General features: G+C 28.6%; 1 protein-coding gene across 2 annotated transcripts in view; it reads right to left on the reverse strand.

Annotated features, from left to right (window-relative positions):
• Positions 1 to 17196, reverse strand: part of LOC114127927 (phospholipase A1-like) — a 29725-nt gene that overhangs the window by 1717 nt on the left and 10812 nt on the right. Inside the window, exons 5-9 of one of the 2 annotated variants that reach the window (XM_050199543.1) lie at positions 13624 to 13769; positions 11232 to 11477; positions 4016 to 4270; positions 2915 to 2962; positions 857 to 1022 (exon numbers count right to left, since the gene is read on the reverse strand). In XM_050199543.1, coding sequence (XP_050055500.1) covers positions 857 to 1022; positions 2915 to 2962; positions 4016 to 4270; positions 11232 to 11477; positions 13624 to 13769 — 861 coding nt within the window. The remainder of the gene's footprint in view (positions 1 to 856; positions 1023 to 2914; positions 2963 to 4015; positions 4271 to 11231; positions 11478 to 13623; positions 13770 to 17196) is intronic. The other variant, XM_050199544.1, reaches the window with a different exon arrangement.

Below are 17196 nucleotides of genomic sequence, written 5' to 3' on the forward strand. Positions count from 1 at the left end.
ATTATTATTGTTCATTGTATTGTTTTTACTTTGTTAAAAAAAGTATTTGTTTTCGTGTTGTGGTAAATTTTCTATGTAATATAAATACCTATCTAAAATATTTATTACTAAACGGTAAATTAAATGCATTATTTTGTTTAGAAAAATCAAATTATATCATAAACTATAATAACATAATGCTTTCTGTAATTATTTAGGTATAATGAAGTATCAATTTTTATGAACACGACGTGAGCTTCGCATTATTATTATTCGGTCTAAATAATAAAGTAATGCATGGACTGCGATCCATGGACAGTCGGTGGCGTATTTAGGATTTTTCTGTAATGTGGAGTATGACGTATACATTAGAGTTTGCTAACTCGAGGTGATTCTATATCCTCACTCCACAAACTGACTTAAATTTTGAAAACTTCATAATCTGTTTAGCCTATACTCTTACCCATAAGAGATAGTTCGGTATCTTTATGATAATTTCATATGGTAAAATGTAGTAAAAATGTAGAATATCACATGATTATTTCTCGGAATCGACAATATTGGCCTATTGAAAATTTGCGGTCGTTCACACTCTCTGTCGAATGCCAATTTGTATACGGTCGGCGTGTAAAATGTTTCTGCAATTTACTATACGAACAAGCATTGATTTCGTGGAATAAAGAGATATCATCCACCGCACCCTAGACTTTCATAAATACGCCACTGATGTACCAGTCACAAACGGATCATCCTGAAGCGCTGCAGTAATATATGCATTCGATATAATATTACAGCAACTATACAGCTTCGTCAATCACAAAAGTATAAAACATACACAGTTTTCTGTACATATATTATTATAAGCGAGTGTTCATACTTGTCCGGAGTGTGGAATCCCATGGACACGGGCACGTCTTTGACAAAGGTCCTGGACAGCGGTTCACAGGTGGACGTACAGGGTATGCCTTGGTGGCGCTTACCCCGTTCCGAGACGGAAGCCGCGAAGAAACAAGCGCTCAGGAAGTGACTGCACCGGGCCCGGCCTGTACAATACACACGGACAACCGTCGTACATTAAAGACGCTGATCGCGATGACGACATAATAATATATGACATGATATAGCATTGTGTATATTATGTACCTATTTAGTTATATCGTCACACGTCATAATAAATGTATAGCTATTTATAAAGTGAAACATATTGTTGCAGCACTACAGCTGTATACATATATATTGGTGGGTATATACTATAATAGTCATTTGTATAAGCGCACAATTTAACGACATTTATGTATGCCACTCAAGAGGACGCTACGACCACATATTATGAGTATATTACATGTTACCGGAGTCTTACAAATTGCAGTACGATAGAAAATTCGAATTCAGTAGTACCGATTTTGTATAGTAAGTTTTAGTCGTTTAAACGAATTATCCAATTATCAATTATCATTATTGTAATAATGTTGTCTATATTTATTCGTTTTTTACGATTTTTGAGCGATTTATGAGCATACACAAATCATTTACATTGACTTGTATATTATAGTATCTAAGTATGTATGTAAAAAGTTACAACTTACAAATTTTAAGTTATTTAAAAATTAAATAATATCGCGAAAAGTCTACGTCATGAAAACGCAGATAGTTCCCTTACCTTTGGTTAGCTCTGTAATAGTATTGTTAAGCTAACTACACAAAATTTGAACTGCTGAATACAAATTTAAAATTAGCACTGCTATATTTTTATTGTAAGATGACGGAGAAAACACAATATGTAATTATGTAAGTGTGGCGTCCGCTTTATACAAAATACAGATTGATACTTTTATCGCTGTATAGTCATTTTATCGATAATTTATGTATACGAGTAGATGCAAATGATTGGTTTTTGCATCAATCATAATATAAAATAGAATTATTATTTAAAAATGTTCAGTTTTTATAATTTAGAATTTTACGGAAAAAAAATAAGTAGATATCTACATCGAGAAAATGACTATATGCAAAGAAAAGAATCACCCTGTAATATCAAGCTCAACTAAAATACAGTAAAAGCCACCATTTAACCATATACTATATACTATATACTCATTATCGAATTTACATTTTACAAAATATAATGTGATAAATAATACACTAATAAAAACTCTACGTGATACGTATACAGTTGTACCGATGTATAGTATAATACTATATCATTATAGCACATAAAATTAATATAACATTATAATATAAATGATAAACTTACCCACTGCAAATCAGCCACCGTAAACTTTTACAAACAATATTAAAATACGATTTATTTGTTTTAGTATTCAAAATATTTTTACCTATCTATCAAAAAAAAAAAAAAAATAATAATAATAATGGTGTTGAATTGTATCTATAAATATTATGTTTAGGAGTATAATTCTGTGTACATTGATGTGAAGAGTTTCACAATTGGTAATTTTTTTATGTAATAAACTAGTGAACTTAACTAAAAATTAAAAAAAAATTTTTAAATCATGTGGTGGTCGGTCACAGCAGAGCAGCCTAGCAGCCACCCTCGATGAACAGAATAAGTACCTAATAATACTAACACATATAATATTTCCTTATATTATAATATATTATATTATATTAGTCCAAACTCCGAAGTGACCGAACATAGATCATATATTTTCCATATATTATGTTATAATAATTTATTTTGACGGCTTTTTTTTTATTTTTAAATAAGAGGCTGCAAATATTTCTAATATTATGTGCCTTATAAAATAATACTTAGGTAATACAAATGTAAGGGAATGTTTCACTAAATAGTATTATAAATTAATGTACAATGCACGCGCCAATAACTACAAAAAGCGTTTTTACGACCAAAATATTTTAAGCGAAATTGCCCAAAAAATAAAAAAATCTTTCAAAAATTTTTGGTTATACACACCGTCGGTCACTACTATACTTCGCCGTCCAACAGGTATCCGCAATCTACCTACCGCGAAAAAATAAAATATTCATGAGCCACTAAGTCCACAGTTATGTATGATATATTATAATATGATATTGTTGAATCATTAGCCGTCTACGTTAGTAATTTCGTTAATTTATAGCTTTTGCGTTGTAATAAAGTATGCAAATCTTATAATATAGCAACAAGGAAAACTTGCGTACAGAGAAAATCTTTATAACAGTTTTTGTTTTTTCAACAACTAATCGTTATACTTTTTGTAAGATATTTATCTATTATGTGAGCATTGTAAAAACTTGAAGATTATTTTATATGTCTATATATTTATATTAAAAAGTTTTTTTTACGTTTTTTGTTAATGTTTTTTTTTTTTTTTTAATTTAAAATAGTAAGATGGATCCTCGAAGAGAGTTCGAATGAACCAATCGTTAGTCGCCAGTGAGTAAGCAGTCTTATGAGTACATACATGGACAAATACGGTAAGACTCACAATAAATTGTACACTTATTTAGATGATAAAAAAATAAATAAATGTGATTTCAACTCTGCAAAATATTATGATTTAAGTACTTAAGGGTGCCGGCTATTTTTTCTTATTTTATTTGGAAAAGAATACAGGTCGTGTTGGATTTTAACAGTCTTTAAATAAACTTGAAATCATAATAATGTAATCTAAATACTTAAAAACGTGTTTAAGTTATTTATTATGATTTCTGAAAAAAGAGTTTTAAAAATCGGAGTCCAATACGATCTATATAATAGTATTGATTTTTCAAATGAAAATACGAATTAACAAAATCAGACATTTCCATGTGACATGACATTATTTCCCACGAGGTGAGTTTTTTTAACCTAACCAAACGCGTAGGCTTCCCAGGCACCCTTTTGATCATCTTTAAGCGCACATTATAATATCTTGTAATGATTGATAATTGATTTGATGAATCTTATCCACTGGCAAATGATAAAAATCGTTTTTAACACCGTTCGTAGTAAGTCTTGGTAACAAGTTGGCTGTATATAGTCGTCGTATATTACGTATAATATGAATATAGTATAGAAAAATGGTGACCCTACATCTTAGTTGTGCTAATGGATCGTTCCGCCAGACTGGCGACGAGCAATAATTATTACGGATATTTCTGGGCTCCTTGGCGCAGCTTGGTTGAAGGCGGCCACCGTTCACGCAAAAGTCGACGTGCCCAACTTGAGGAGCTTCACCGAGGAATCCCGCGTTTGTGTGTATCACCTGCACCATGGTCGCATCGTCCCTGGTTAACCGGAACTCGGCCGAACCGTATCTATCGACCAATGGTCTGGCCGGATCGAGACCTGTAACAGAATAACAACGCCAAAATTAAGTATACGTCTTTAATTTTATACTCCTAATCAGAACATTATTCTGATAATTATGAATAAAAAAATTAATTTCGATAAGTTAAAATGCCGTGATCTACGTCACAAAATATTATTTCACCATTGGGTTCAACTAACCAGTAATGTAGCTAGAAAAAATTTGAGGGGGGGGGCAAAATAATTTATTCATAAACATCGAAACCATAACCTAATTGGCTTGTCTTACACAGGTTTTAAAATTTACTTAATGGTTTAAAAACAGATCGTAGGGGTACCCATATCGTTAAATAATATAAAGTATCTACTTTAAAGTTCGTAAAAAATGTCTCTTATAACTTGCAGCTTGAAAAATTAATTTGATGATAATTCTACAATCATAATAATACTAGTAATATATTTTTTTTTTATTTTAAAAGCCACTAGTATAAACTATGATAGCTTGACAACTAGTAATATTATTGTTATGATTTAAATGGCATTTAAAGTTTATAGTACCAATCGTAAACATTGATCTATAAAATAAAGTAGTGTAGCTATCAGCTATGGCTGATTACTTATTCACTCTATATAATTATAGTAATTACACATAAATCGAAAAAATTTAAATATTATATATAGTATATATTATATACTTGTACAAGTTGTGCAATGTAAGAGTTCATATTATTTCAATATAGTATAGGCGCTGAAAGTATTAACATTATGGAATATTGTCTATAGTTAACTTATACCTATGCTTGTTTGGGTTTTCGTCATTTCGATTTTCTCTTATAGGATTTCATAGATGAACGGAAACAACGATTTATCAGTGTATTTCATACGTATATTGTAATTATCAGTAATCGTTGTAATAACTTACAACACATAAATAGTAGTTAATTTATTATTAAAATATTTTGTAAATAATGTACCTATAGTAGTAATAGTAGTATAGTGTATAGCAGGGGTCTTCAACCTTTTTTTGCAGCGGGACACGTATTATTTTTCAAAAATCTTTTTTTTTTTTGAAATAGAAAATATACATGCTAAACTTCAAATGTGATCGCGGGCCACATATTATGATAGGGCTGGCCGCGGGTTGAAGACCCCTGGTGTATAGTAATAACATATTTCAATATTTCTGCGGACTGTCCGACTGTGAGTCTATAAATTACAACTTGTAATAACATATCAATCATATTAGTGTAACGGAGAAAGGTATTAGGTTAGACAAACTATGAACTATGTATACGCTTGAAACTTAAATATTATATTATATCAATGTAAGAAAGTGTTAAGTGACGAAAGTAAGAAACGGAACTTAGCTCTCTTGTTTCTTCGTAATTATTTTAAAATTATTAATAACTGTCATTATAATATGAAGGTACCTATAACAGGTTTCCAAAATCAAATCTTAAATTGAAATTATATATTATAATACTGACGTTAAACGCAAATGTTCTGTATAATGTTGTGAATTTAATGATTTTGCATATCCACGTATTTCAATAGATTCAAATAAGTGATGTACAAATTTAACTCAAGACATTATAGGAACTATTCTATATAAAAAAAAAAAACAGTTTTATTTTACGTACATTTTTGACATTAAAAAATATTAATTATGTAATTGCAATTAGGTATGCAGTTAAATTTAAAGAGTAATCAGTTAATAAATATTGTTGGTATTATAATCATAATATTTTACTGGAGTTCGATAACCTTGAGATATCTTTTTTTTTATGAATTTTATCTATTTGTTTTTAGTAAAAATTGATCTTATCAGGAGTTTCGATAGCATTATAATTCGAATAAGTTGTTTTTACCGGCTTACATTGTTGCATATGCCTATGATAATCAGGGAAAGTCATGAACCTCGTTTGCGAATGAGTAAGAAGAGAAAATACTTACGAAAAGAATCTGTAAATAATTATTGATACTTAAATAAAACCAAACATATTTCTAGTTTGGTTGTATACTATATCGTGTGGGTCATTGGTAAAGGTAGGGCGGTGATGATCCGACGTAAAAAAAATAATAATATATAATTATATGCCTACATGACTACATTTAAACAAAGTGTATTTTTACCGGTAAAAAATGTCTATACGATATTACAATTATTACTTAAGAGATATTATTACCGTATCATTTTTCTTCGGCGTAATCTTATTGTTAATATTATTTGACACGAAAACAATACTCAATAATCTCGTAAATGTATATAATAGTTTATATAATTTATTGGCAAAGCATAAATTTGTATTTAAAATTTCGGTAAAAAAAAAATATAACATAATACGATATTTATAAGCACAGGTACATCATACATTTGTTTCGGCAGTGAAATTTATGGAGAATTTTTACATCCTATTTCCTAATCGAGCTTACAGAGTTAGATAATCTACGGCCCTATACATAGTTACCATCGTATGGCGCTGACGTGAACATAATAACAATGATTATAAAAAATATTAAATACTATAGTAAACGTCATTTTCATTATTTCACGTAGAATAAATGTACACTTAATAATTAAGCAAGTTAAGATAATTAATTTTTATTATAGCATTTAAAATTTTGAATAATTTCCACGTGTCTTTTAAGCATTATACCGGAAAAAAAGTCACAGACGGGTCAAAAAATCATATTTTCACGCGTGATATTCTTTCACATTATAGTCATTATATACCACGCGACGCTTGTGATGAAAATACCTACATACACGTAATTAAGGTCGATTACTGTTTTTTAGCCACGGGTTAAATACGTATTATATTATGTTCGTACTCTGAAATCGTTTAGTTTTGTTTTAGCACACCATATAATTTGATGTCATTATTTATTAATCAACGTTTCGCTGATATGTGAACAACTATATATTACATCAAGTGATCTGTGAACTTCATACACCAAAATAATGTTCGATTTCGAGAAATTATAGGGTTATATTTTAATGATGTCCTAGAAAAGTCGACCAATACAGACGTTAATTTTTATACTTTACAGACAAATCTTACAAATTATTGTATTGGTAAATAAATGTATGTATATTTTTCTAATAAGTAATCATAATTCAATATATTAATTATTAAATATTGTATTTTTGTAATTCAAAACAGGGCAATTTAAAATCTTCAAAATACTGTGAAAATGAGTAAATCATCAATTATTGTTTATAAGTTTTATAAATTTGTAGTTAATAACATACTTTTTTACTGGAAAATAAATCATATCACTTTAAAGTTTAAACTCAGTATTGTATACAATTATTACATTGGCTAATTTACTGAAAATGAGTTCGATAAAGTCTAATCGTGATTTCGTTCAAATAGTAATTATTATCTAATGCGACATTAAGTTTAATCAATAATACTTAATGGTTAGAATTAAGTGTATGTATATTTGTTAAACATAATGTGTAGTACACGAACCGGAATCAAATAAATACAACATGATATGGCCACGTGGGAGTGGGACGAATAGCTAAATTTTCTAATTTGAACTTTTTTTTTTACTTTAAACAGTGAAAAACATAATGGCATATAGACTCGTAAGGTTAGGTTGTTTGATTATTGTAAAATATTTTTTTTAGTGATGGTGGTCTAAAGCGAATTTAAAATAGAAATCGGGGCTAAATGCATTTTGGACCTGACTACATATTGGGCTATATTTATTGGACTTAACATCCTGAAACCATTATACTATATTACTTTTTGACACACGCTTTCTCCCGCTGTCTCTCTACTTCTATAATATGTCTCTCATACAAGATGACTTTTTTATATCTACCAAGTATTATAGTATTATCTACAATCTACATACATTATAATATATATATTTATATATTTATATATTATATACCTATATGGTTTAATGATAAGATAAAATCAATAGATATCTTACTAATATAACTCATACTATTAAAAAAGCAACATTCAGTAATCGGCCGAATTCAAGGAATACTCCAATTAGATGTATAGAAGTGATCACATACCAAATTATATATTTATACGATCACGATCATAGCCGAGCACGTATATAATGATCTGAAAAAAAGAAAATTAAAAACACATATCTTGTGTCTATCATGTGGCAAAAACGAAATGTTTTTATACTATATATGCATAATATAAACACAGTACAGTACGTGTATAATAACGAATACGACCGAGAGGAAACTGGAAAGTTAAGAAGAATGCCGCGCGCGATAGGTACCCACAAAAAACCCACTGCCGAATTCACGGTCATGGCCGATCTTTGTAGAAACGGAAATTACAAAAAAATCGTATGAATATTTTTAGTATAATTATACGATAATTGGCGATACACATCTTAAAAACTTTATTATTATGTGGTATTATATTAGATAGTAGGTCACGTCTTCTGCACACGTGACCCATTTATCATTATCCGGAAGAAAGAAAAACAGGTTTTACCAGAAATCTTCTTCGTCGAGACATTCGCGTTAGTACATTATATGGTATATTATACTGTATATACAGGGTGATTCGCCAAGTATGCTCACCCCCCATTTTTTTCAATGAATAATCAACTTATTCTAATTTTGATTTTTTTTTTTAATTTTTGTGTAAAAATCATAAGTTTAAATTATTAATACTTTTGTACTACTTATGGAGTATCCGTAAACTTCTGGTTTTTTTTCAAATGACAGTTTTTTTTTCTTTAAATTATTCAGTGGATAATTTTTTTTTTAATTTTTTGAAATACTTAATTAATAATTCTAACGAGTATTTTTAATTTATTAAAATATTTATGCTAAGAATAATATATTACTTAAAATGGATTTCACAAAACCCATTGGGTAAAATTACCTAATAAATAATTTACATTAGAAAAATAGGTTTTATTAATACTGCTAAAGTAGTAAAAAAATTCAAGAATTTTAAAGTATGATCTTTAAGTATATTTAAAAATTGTAAAAATCAGAATTTAATTTGAACAAAATTAATTATTTAATTAAAAAATGAGGTTGAGTAATGACTAATGAGCACGCTTGGTGAATCAATCACCTAGTAAATCACCCAGTTAATCACCTTTAACCTCGATGAGAACGATAGTCGTATTTTCATTTTTCAGACATCGCACTGCAGAGTTCGAATTTTAACCTAGGATAAGTAAGATTTATATATTTTTTTGTCGAGGCAAGAATGCAAAACAACACGTGGTTGAGAAAACACAGATTATATCAAAATTAAAAAAAAATCGTTCGTTTGGTGGAGATGTATTATATGAAATAATACATACTATTCTTTTGCTTGTCAATATACAATAACTGATGGTTGTAATAATTTCGAAACATGAATATACGTTATTTTATAGCTTTTTTTTGTTTCCGTTTAACAGTTGATGACTCGAATAACGATAACGTTTTCAAACAAGTCGTTGTTGCGAGTTAATGTATTTTATTTGAAAATCGACAAGAAAATAATGGAAGAGTAAAACGTTTCGGTTATGAATGTATAAAATATTATAATATAATAATAGATTGGTGTTCATTGCAGCTGATGTCTACAACAAACCATGATATATATATAATATTATATATGTTCAATAACCGTCGCCCAATTTACATAACTGTGAAACAACTTTACGTCGTTGGCATTGCAAAACTCAAAGCGATTTTCAGTGAAACTATTTTTAATATACATTACATATATTATGACATTATGTTGACATGTGGAAATTGTATATTTTTTTTCTATTAAAAATACCATATTTTAAATCGGATATATCGAAATAACTTAAAATAACTTTAAAGGCTGTTTATAAAAAAAACAGTGATCTACTATATACTATATACTTTTAGTATTATCAGTATGATATCTAGGTATCTCAATCGAGAGCTATAAAAAAAAAAATATTCTAATTTCTGTACACGATATAATAATATTTAGTGTAAAGCAGTTGTAGACTTTCGGCCACCCGTCGCTCCATGGCATGACCTTCTAAAAACATGCGTGTACTATAAATTGATAACACGAAATCACAAGTTCAAGTGCACTGCCGTCACTGCTTCTCTTAAAATGGAATAACGTATGTACGTATATTTAATATATATATATATAAATAATAAATATATTAATCTACCTATAAAAGTTTACGTAAGTGCTTTGCTAAACTACACCCGAGGTTGAGGCCGTAATTGTTGGTACGCGTATCCATAACATATATATTCATACCTGGTTTCTAGGAGCATAATTTACTTTTCTATATACCTCTCGTATATCGTGGAGACTTGACGTTGATTATAACTACATGATATTATAGTTACCGAAAACGCTTGTCCAGACGAGCGGTATCGTATGATAAGCAGAAATACAAAATAGGTATACTTATCCTAACAATAGAGAATATTAACATGGTATATGTATTCGGCTTGGTCGGCGGAGGTACACGATTTGCGTTCGTGAGAAAATTGCATGACTTTATATTATACATATATGTATAATATCGTGTAGGACCTACACTGTAGGTACACTTATTAAATTACACATGTAGGTATATTACTACTAATAATATTTCACTTGTATTAGAACTCAGAAGACTTTCCTAGGAAACCGTAATATATGTATGGATGTTTTAACTTAATTTATAATAATATTGTCTATTTTAGTACTTACGTGTAGGTAAATAAGAGAAAGTAGTGGCTTAGATTAGGTCGAAATGACGATAGTTAATTCCAAAAATACCCCCCCCCCGGCACGCGCTTCCTAATATAACACAGTATTTCTGTTTGTTTTTATTTTTCTCAGGCTAAGTCGAATTATACAGCTAATGACACGATGTACGTATATAATAATATAGCAGTGCACAATATAAAATATTGTTTTTGCAATTATCTTATAGTTAAATGTATAAAAAAAAGTTACCACACAATAAATTTAATTTATAATAAATATGTACGTGTAATATACATATATAAAGATGTACGCACCTATGATCTTGTGCTGTCTGTGTGTCAGGTGGTTGCTTATCATGCCACATATGTGGGCCCCGAGACTGTGGCCGACACAATGTATATCGTACGCCGATGCTCCAGAATAGGTGAGATGGGCGTAGAATTGAGCCGTACATTGGGCTACCAGCCTGGTGTTGCTCAGCGAGGACAGATAACACGGGAAAAACGTCAGCGGTTCCCAGTCCACAGTAAACACATTGTAGTCCTTTCGGTTTAGGTACGCTGCAACAAAAGTAATGTGACAATAATACATAATATTATATTATATTTACATAAATCGCCGTGACTTTAGGACTCGGATGAGGTATACGTATTCGAATGTATGTTATAATTAAACGAAAATAAACATTTTTAGTATGCGTTTGATCCCGCCCACCTTATTATTATTATTGCAAAAAAAGTTACAAACGACTATAGTCGTAAATCGTACAAAGTTTGATAGCTAGATATTGGATGGAGTAAAATTGCGATAGGCAGGTCTTAAAAAAGAGGGTCATACTGGCGTACGAGCGAGAAAGGGAGACTTGTATATAAAATTCTGAGGCGCAATTTTAAGAAGATGATTTAATTTTGTATAAATGATAGTAATGCTTTTATAATAAAATATAACTAAGAGTAGTATACGTGTGATAGACAGTGAAAAACAATGCTACCGATCAGCATATTACACTCTTATAATGGCTCCAAACGATGAGGTACAATAGACGTCGGAAAGTATATTATCATATTCGAAAATGCACGAGAGCTCCGATTGTGTCACGTTAAACGTGGCGGTTGAGTTTATAGCTTGTGTTAGTTACGCTGTGATCGGATCTCGGTGATATGGATGAAACTGTGTTATGTTAGTCACGATTGTTACCTAGTACCTACCAATGTCTTTTATATATATATTATTATACTCTATAATATGTATAGATATAGTAAAAAAAAAGTGTAAACGTATCATGTGCGAGGGCTGATCATAGACATTTTCGTGTTAAAATAATTTATTACAGTGGAGGTTTCGTAAAAACGTAATCTCGTATCCTCAGTGTTTTGTTTTAAAACTAGAATACATAATGCATAACTCAAGTGGATATCAGCGCATTTTTAGTTTTCTCTCTCTGGCACACACGCAATATAGACAAAACGTATTCACGTAAAATCATATTTTTATGTTTTTAAATTTAGTAATCTTAACTTTAGAATCACATATTACAAAAATTAAAGAAAATAATATTTTTGAGAGTATGACATGTCTAAGTATTATCTAAAAACAATTGTATATCCATTTAAATTTACAAACATTTTTACCTAGTACTAATAAAATATAAAACTGATATGTCAAATCCTCAATAATATTATCTTCTATAAATTTTGTAATACATTTTTTTTACTCTAAAATTATTAAAAAATCATAAAAAAAAACAATTTTACATAAATGTGTTTTATCTATGTGGCGTACATGGATCTTAAAGAGAAGAAACTTCATAATAAATATATTATACGTTCATCGTGACTTCTTTAATTTTATAAATCATATATACACAATACGTATATGATGGCGATGGCGATTCTCACAGTTTTAGTAAGAATATGTTGTTTTGGCTATAAAAATAGCACGTAGATAATATTATATTTTTTTAAATTTTCATAGGACATGACTAAAGTTTCTACTAGGTACTATAGTTTTAATTTAAATTGTTGAGACGTTTTATTGAAGTTTATTTTAATATTAATTTAAATTATAGCTTCTTCCAGTTTGCTAAAAAAGAAAATCTTTATGTATTTCTAATTTTTCCACTAAGTTATCTTATGTGGCAGGATAAACAGAATAAGAAATACTATTGTAATATATATCTGAAGTGCATTAAAAATTACACGATTTTATATGAATAAATCTTACCAAATCGTGACAACTTTTGTCTTTTGGGTCAATAAACATTCTCTGCAGCAGTTGAAACACACAGTTGAAGTCGTTTTTTTCAAATCCTTACGATAATATTTTAAATAACTTAATTTCAGGATCAAATTTTAAACATTATACTATTCCACTGCACACACTTAAAAGTTAAAAGCGAGCGAAGCGAGACGAGTCCACTTTTTAATTAAAATACATTCACCAACTATAAATACAAGACAGTATAATTGTATATACTAGTTGTGCATATAATGTTATCATTGTAATTTGTCGGTTTTATAAAGGATTTCGTTTACAATGTTTATATTCTGCGGTGAAATACTGGAATAATTATCTGCTTAAATACATATAAGTACTGATAAAACAAGCTTCGTTAATAATAATTAATAATTATAATAATGACGATGATAAAAGTGATCATAATATAATAAGATATAAGGTATGTACTATTCGATATGGATCACTAACCATTTCTGATGATTGTCATCGGGGTCTTGCTTTCTGTTCCGTTAAAACCATGAATAATGATGACGTTTTTTTTGCTAGGATCCCAACCGCTGTACCGGAGTGTGTTCTTGTTTCGAACATCGATTAATTTTTTTCGTTTAGCACCGCTGTAAAAACATCCAATGTTTAAATTTAAAATATATAAATTATTATGTACATTATACCTAATTATTAATATATGTCACAAGAAGAGTTGGGTAAATACTCGTCTGAGTAATTATTAGACTATAATATAAGCTATATATTCGAATGTTTTTCAATTATAATTAGTAGATCATAGAAAATTGTTTTGTTCTATGATGTTTTATACGACGTTATAAGCCACATACGCATGTATGATATAAGACATAATAAAGTTTATCGATTGTAATATTGTGTAATCGTAGCATAATGAACGTAAATTGTAATATCTTTATAAATTCAATTATAAAGATCTACCCAAAAATAAGTAGTTATATTATTAAAATATGAATATTATTTAATATTATCTTAGAGTGACTTTTTAACATCGATAAGCTGGATTATTGTCAAACTAGATTTTTGTCAAATGCACACGGTGCAATAAATACCATATTTTTAATATAGGTAGATATGTTTTTTTCTATTCAGTTCATGTCATAGTACCAAGGCTGCCCCTAGCAATCCGTGCATAATAATATAATGACTAATGAGTAATACCATTTTCTATTATACTAACCTTGTTGATAAATTTTTTTTTATCATATGCTGTTACATTTTATCTATTCAAATTTTGTCTATAATAGTTACATTAGAATTCATCTAATATTACAAAGATCTGTAAGAACATACCTATGATTCATTGTTTTTCCGCGTATAGTGGAGAAAATGACTGATAAAATATCTTGGACTGCAATATTTCAAGCTTTAATTTATCTCAATATAAATTCAATTATTTCAACGCAACGCAATCAGACGATAACAATTCAGAAATAACGAATTAATTGAAGATTGAACAATTTTAACAATGCTATTATACTTGTTCCAGCCACGGAGGAACACTTAACTTAACATTCTTTGAGAAATGACAATATTTTTATATAATTTTTGTATAAAATTTTTCAACTGTGAAATCGCAGTGCATGGCATATAATTATATGAGAACCGAGTCTCTTACCTAACCTGCTCGTCTAATAAAACAATGGTAATTTCTAATTATATACAATAAATAAATAATGTCTAATAGGTATTAATAATGATTATTGACTAAAAAAATGTACGTTTTTTCTCTTTTATTTTATCGATATGATACTTTCTAATAAAAATATCGCTTGTTTTGTTATAACGTTTTCAAACAGTATCGATTAAAACTTTATTTTATTTTACAAAAATACTTGAAAGTTTTCATCCGACTTCACTCATAAGTATATACTATATACTTACTACTATTTAGTATAGATACTATACACTTAAAAAGTTATATTCTATATTATTGTTTTAGTTAGGTACATAATTATGAAATAGTGTTCCAATAAAAATGAAATATTGGCATCTATAAACTATCTAAAACAACTAACTTACTCTTCGCAAAAAAATTGAGATAATTTATAATGTATTTCATCGTGTATATTATACATACAACTATATAAGTTTTAGTATACTGGATGATTCTTTTATTAAACAACCCCCATTATTTCAAAATTAATTAACATTTTTGAAAAAAATTTTTAGTCAAAATATATATAATATATTTTATTATCGTTATAATTGTATAAGTCTTTTTACTTTTTTGAATAACAACATACATTTTTAATTACATAATATTGTAAAGTAAGATGTTTGGAGTAGGTATATCCATACACAAAATCGTCAAAATCGAAATTCGGACGAGTAGTTTATGAGTATATTTTAAAGTTTAGGTAAGCGGAGTAGTAGATCAACATTTTGTGGGACGTCTCCGTATCTCCCAAGTCCACCCAACATCACTTTACATATAATTAATAATACTCATAAGTCATAATATTCATAAGCTATTTGTCTGAAATTAAATTTTTATATATCAAAATCTGAAAAATATTTTTCTTCAAAATAAGAAATTAAAAATAATATATATTGTCATTCAAAAAAGTAAAAACTTAAAAAATGATTACGATAAAAAGTATATTGTTTTATATCCGACTGAAAATTATGTAAAAACAATATTTTATTTTCAAAAATATTAATAGATTTTGAAATAATGAGTGATAGTTATTATTATGTGAATCACCCTATACATAATATTTAAAAGTAATATTTTATTTTCGTTCATATTTATTAGATTTAAATGAAACGGAAATGTAGGTATAGTCAAATTTAAATTTTTTGTTTTTATCGTCACCTGTAGAGTTCAGAGTAAGTATTGAGAGTCTTTACCGAATTGGAAACGGTTTGTTTAGTGTCCGTTATTTTCACGAAACTGTATATTATGGTACGTGGAATTTTTACCGATGAAAGTATAATAAGTAAACAATGTCACTCTCGTTTATATGGATCGGAGTGATTGATTTGTTACACTTCTTCGATCACAATACACTCCAATTGAGAGGTGTTTATTGATTGCGCACGAATATATTATTTCAATAGTGATAAATGACAGGATCGGATTTTCAGCAGTTGACGTCGGGTCGGCACAATATAATATCATATGTATAATGTATAAATATATATATTATACATACGTGTAATCTAATTGACTGTGTCAATGTACAATGTTATTATTACAATAACATAATTTTTTTTTTAAACGAGCATGGCATGGACACGTATGTTGTACTATAACATGAAGTTATCTAACACTGAAACACGTACCTATGTTTACACGGTGTAATTTTTATTAGTTTTTTTTTTCATCATTAGGTATATTTGTACCTACTACAAAAATCGAAAAAAAATGTTATAAATACGTATCTACCTACGATAGGTTACGTTAAGTAATTATAATGAATAGTAAGTAGTTACGTTTTTGAGAACATTTTAAACATTAGCGTGTAACAGTGGACAATGGTTGTGCTACAGTAAAGGTTTTAAGTATTTGCTCAAACAATACTTGAAAAGATAGGTACAGACTACAAAGAACTCTACGTATGATATTAGTTGCGGGGTACTTTTGTCTATTATAATAATTTTCGATTAAATTTGCTAGAAAATACATTGTATGTACTATGCTTATTGCTTAACAACACCGTGAAGAAAAGTCTTAAGATTATTCAAATGCCTCGTTCAAAAACTGTAACATTTAAATACAATACAATTCTCACCCCCTCCCCTTCCATTAGACAAAAAATGGGCGACGTATAAACACTTCGGGAAGTATTAAAAACAATTCTATAAAAAGAAAAAATTATAAAAAAGTTCAATAGTGTAGTAAAAAATTTGATACAGAGAAAAGGCTGTTCTTTTGTCAAATAAGTATTAGAATATTATATATAACATGAAATGTTAATTTTTTTATAAAAAAAGCATAATTATTTTTTAAGTATGTTAAAATCATATTAAATAAAGCCCGTTGTTTAGTTCCAACAATTTGAAACCTTAAAA

This window comes from Aphis gossypii, chromosome 2 (genome assembly GCF_020184175.1).
Source record: "Aphis gossypii isolate Hap1 chromosome 2, ASM2018417v2, whole genome shotgun sequence".
Taxonomy (NCBI): Eukaryota; Metazoa; Arthropoda; class Insecta; order Hemiptera; family Aphididae; genus Aphis; species Aphis gossypii.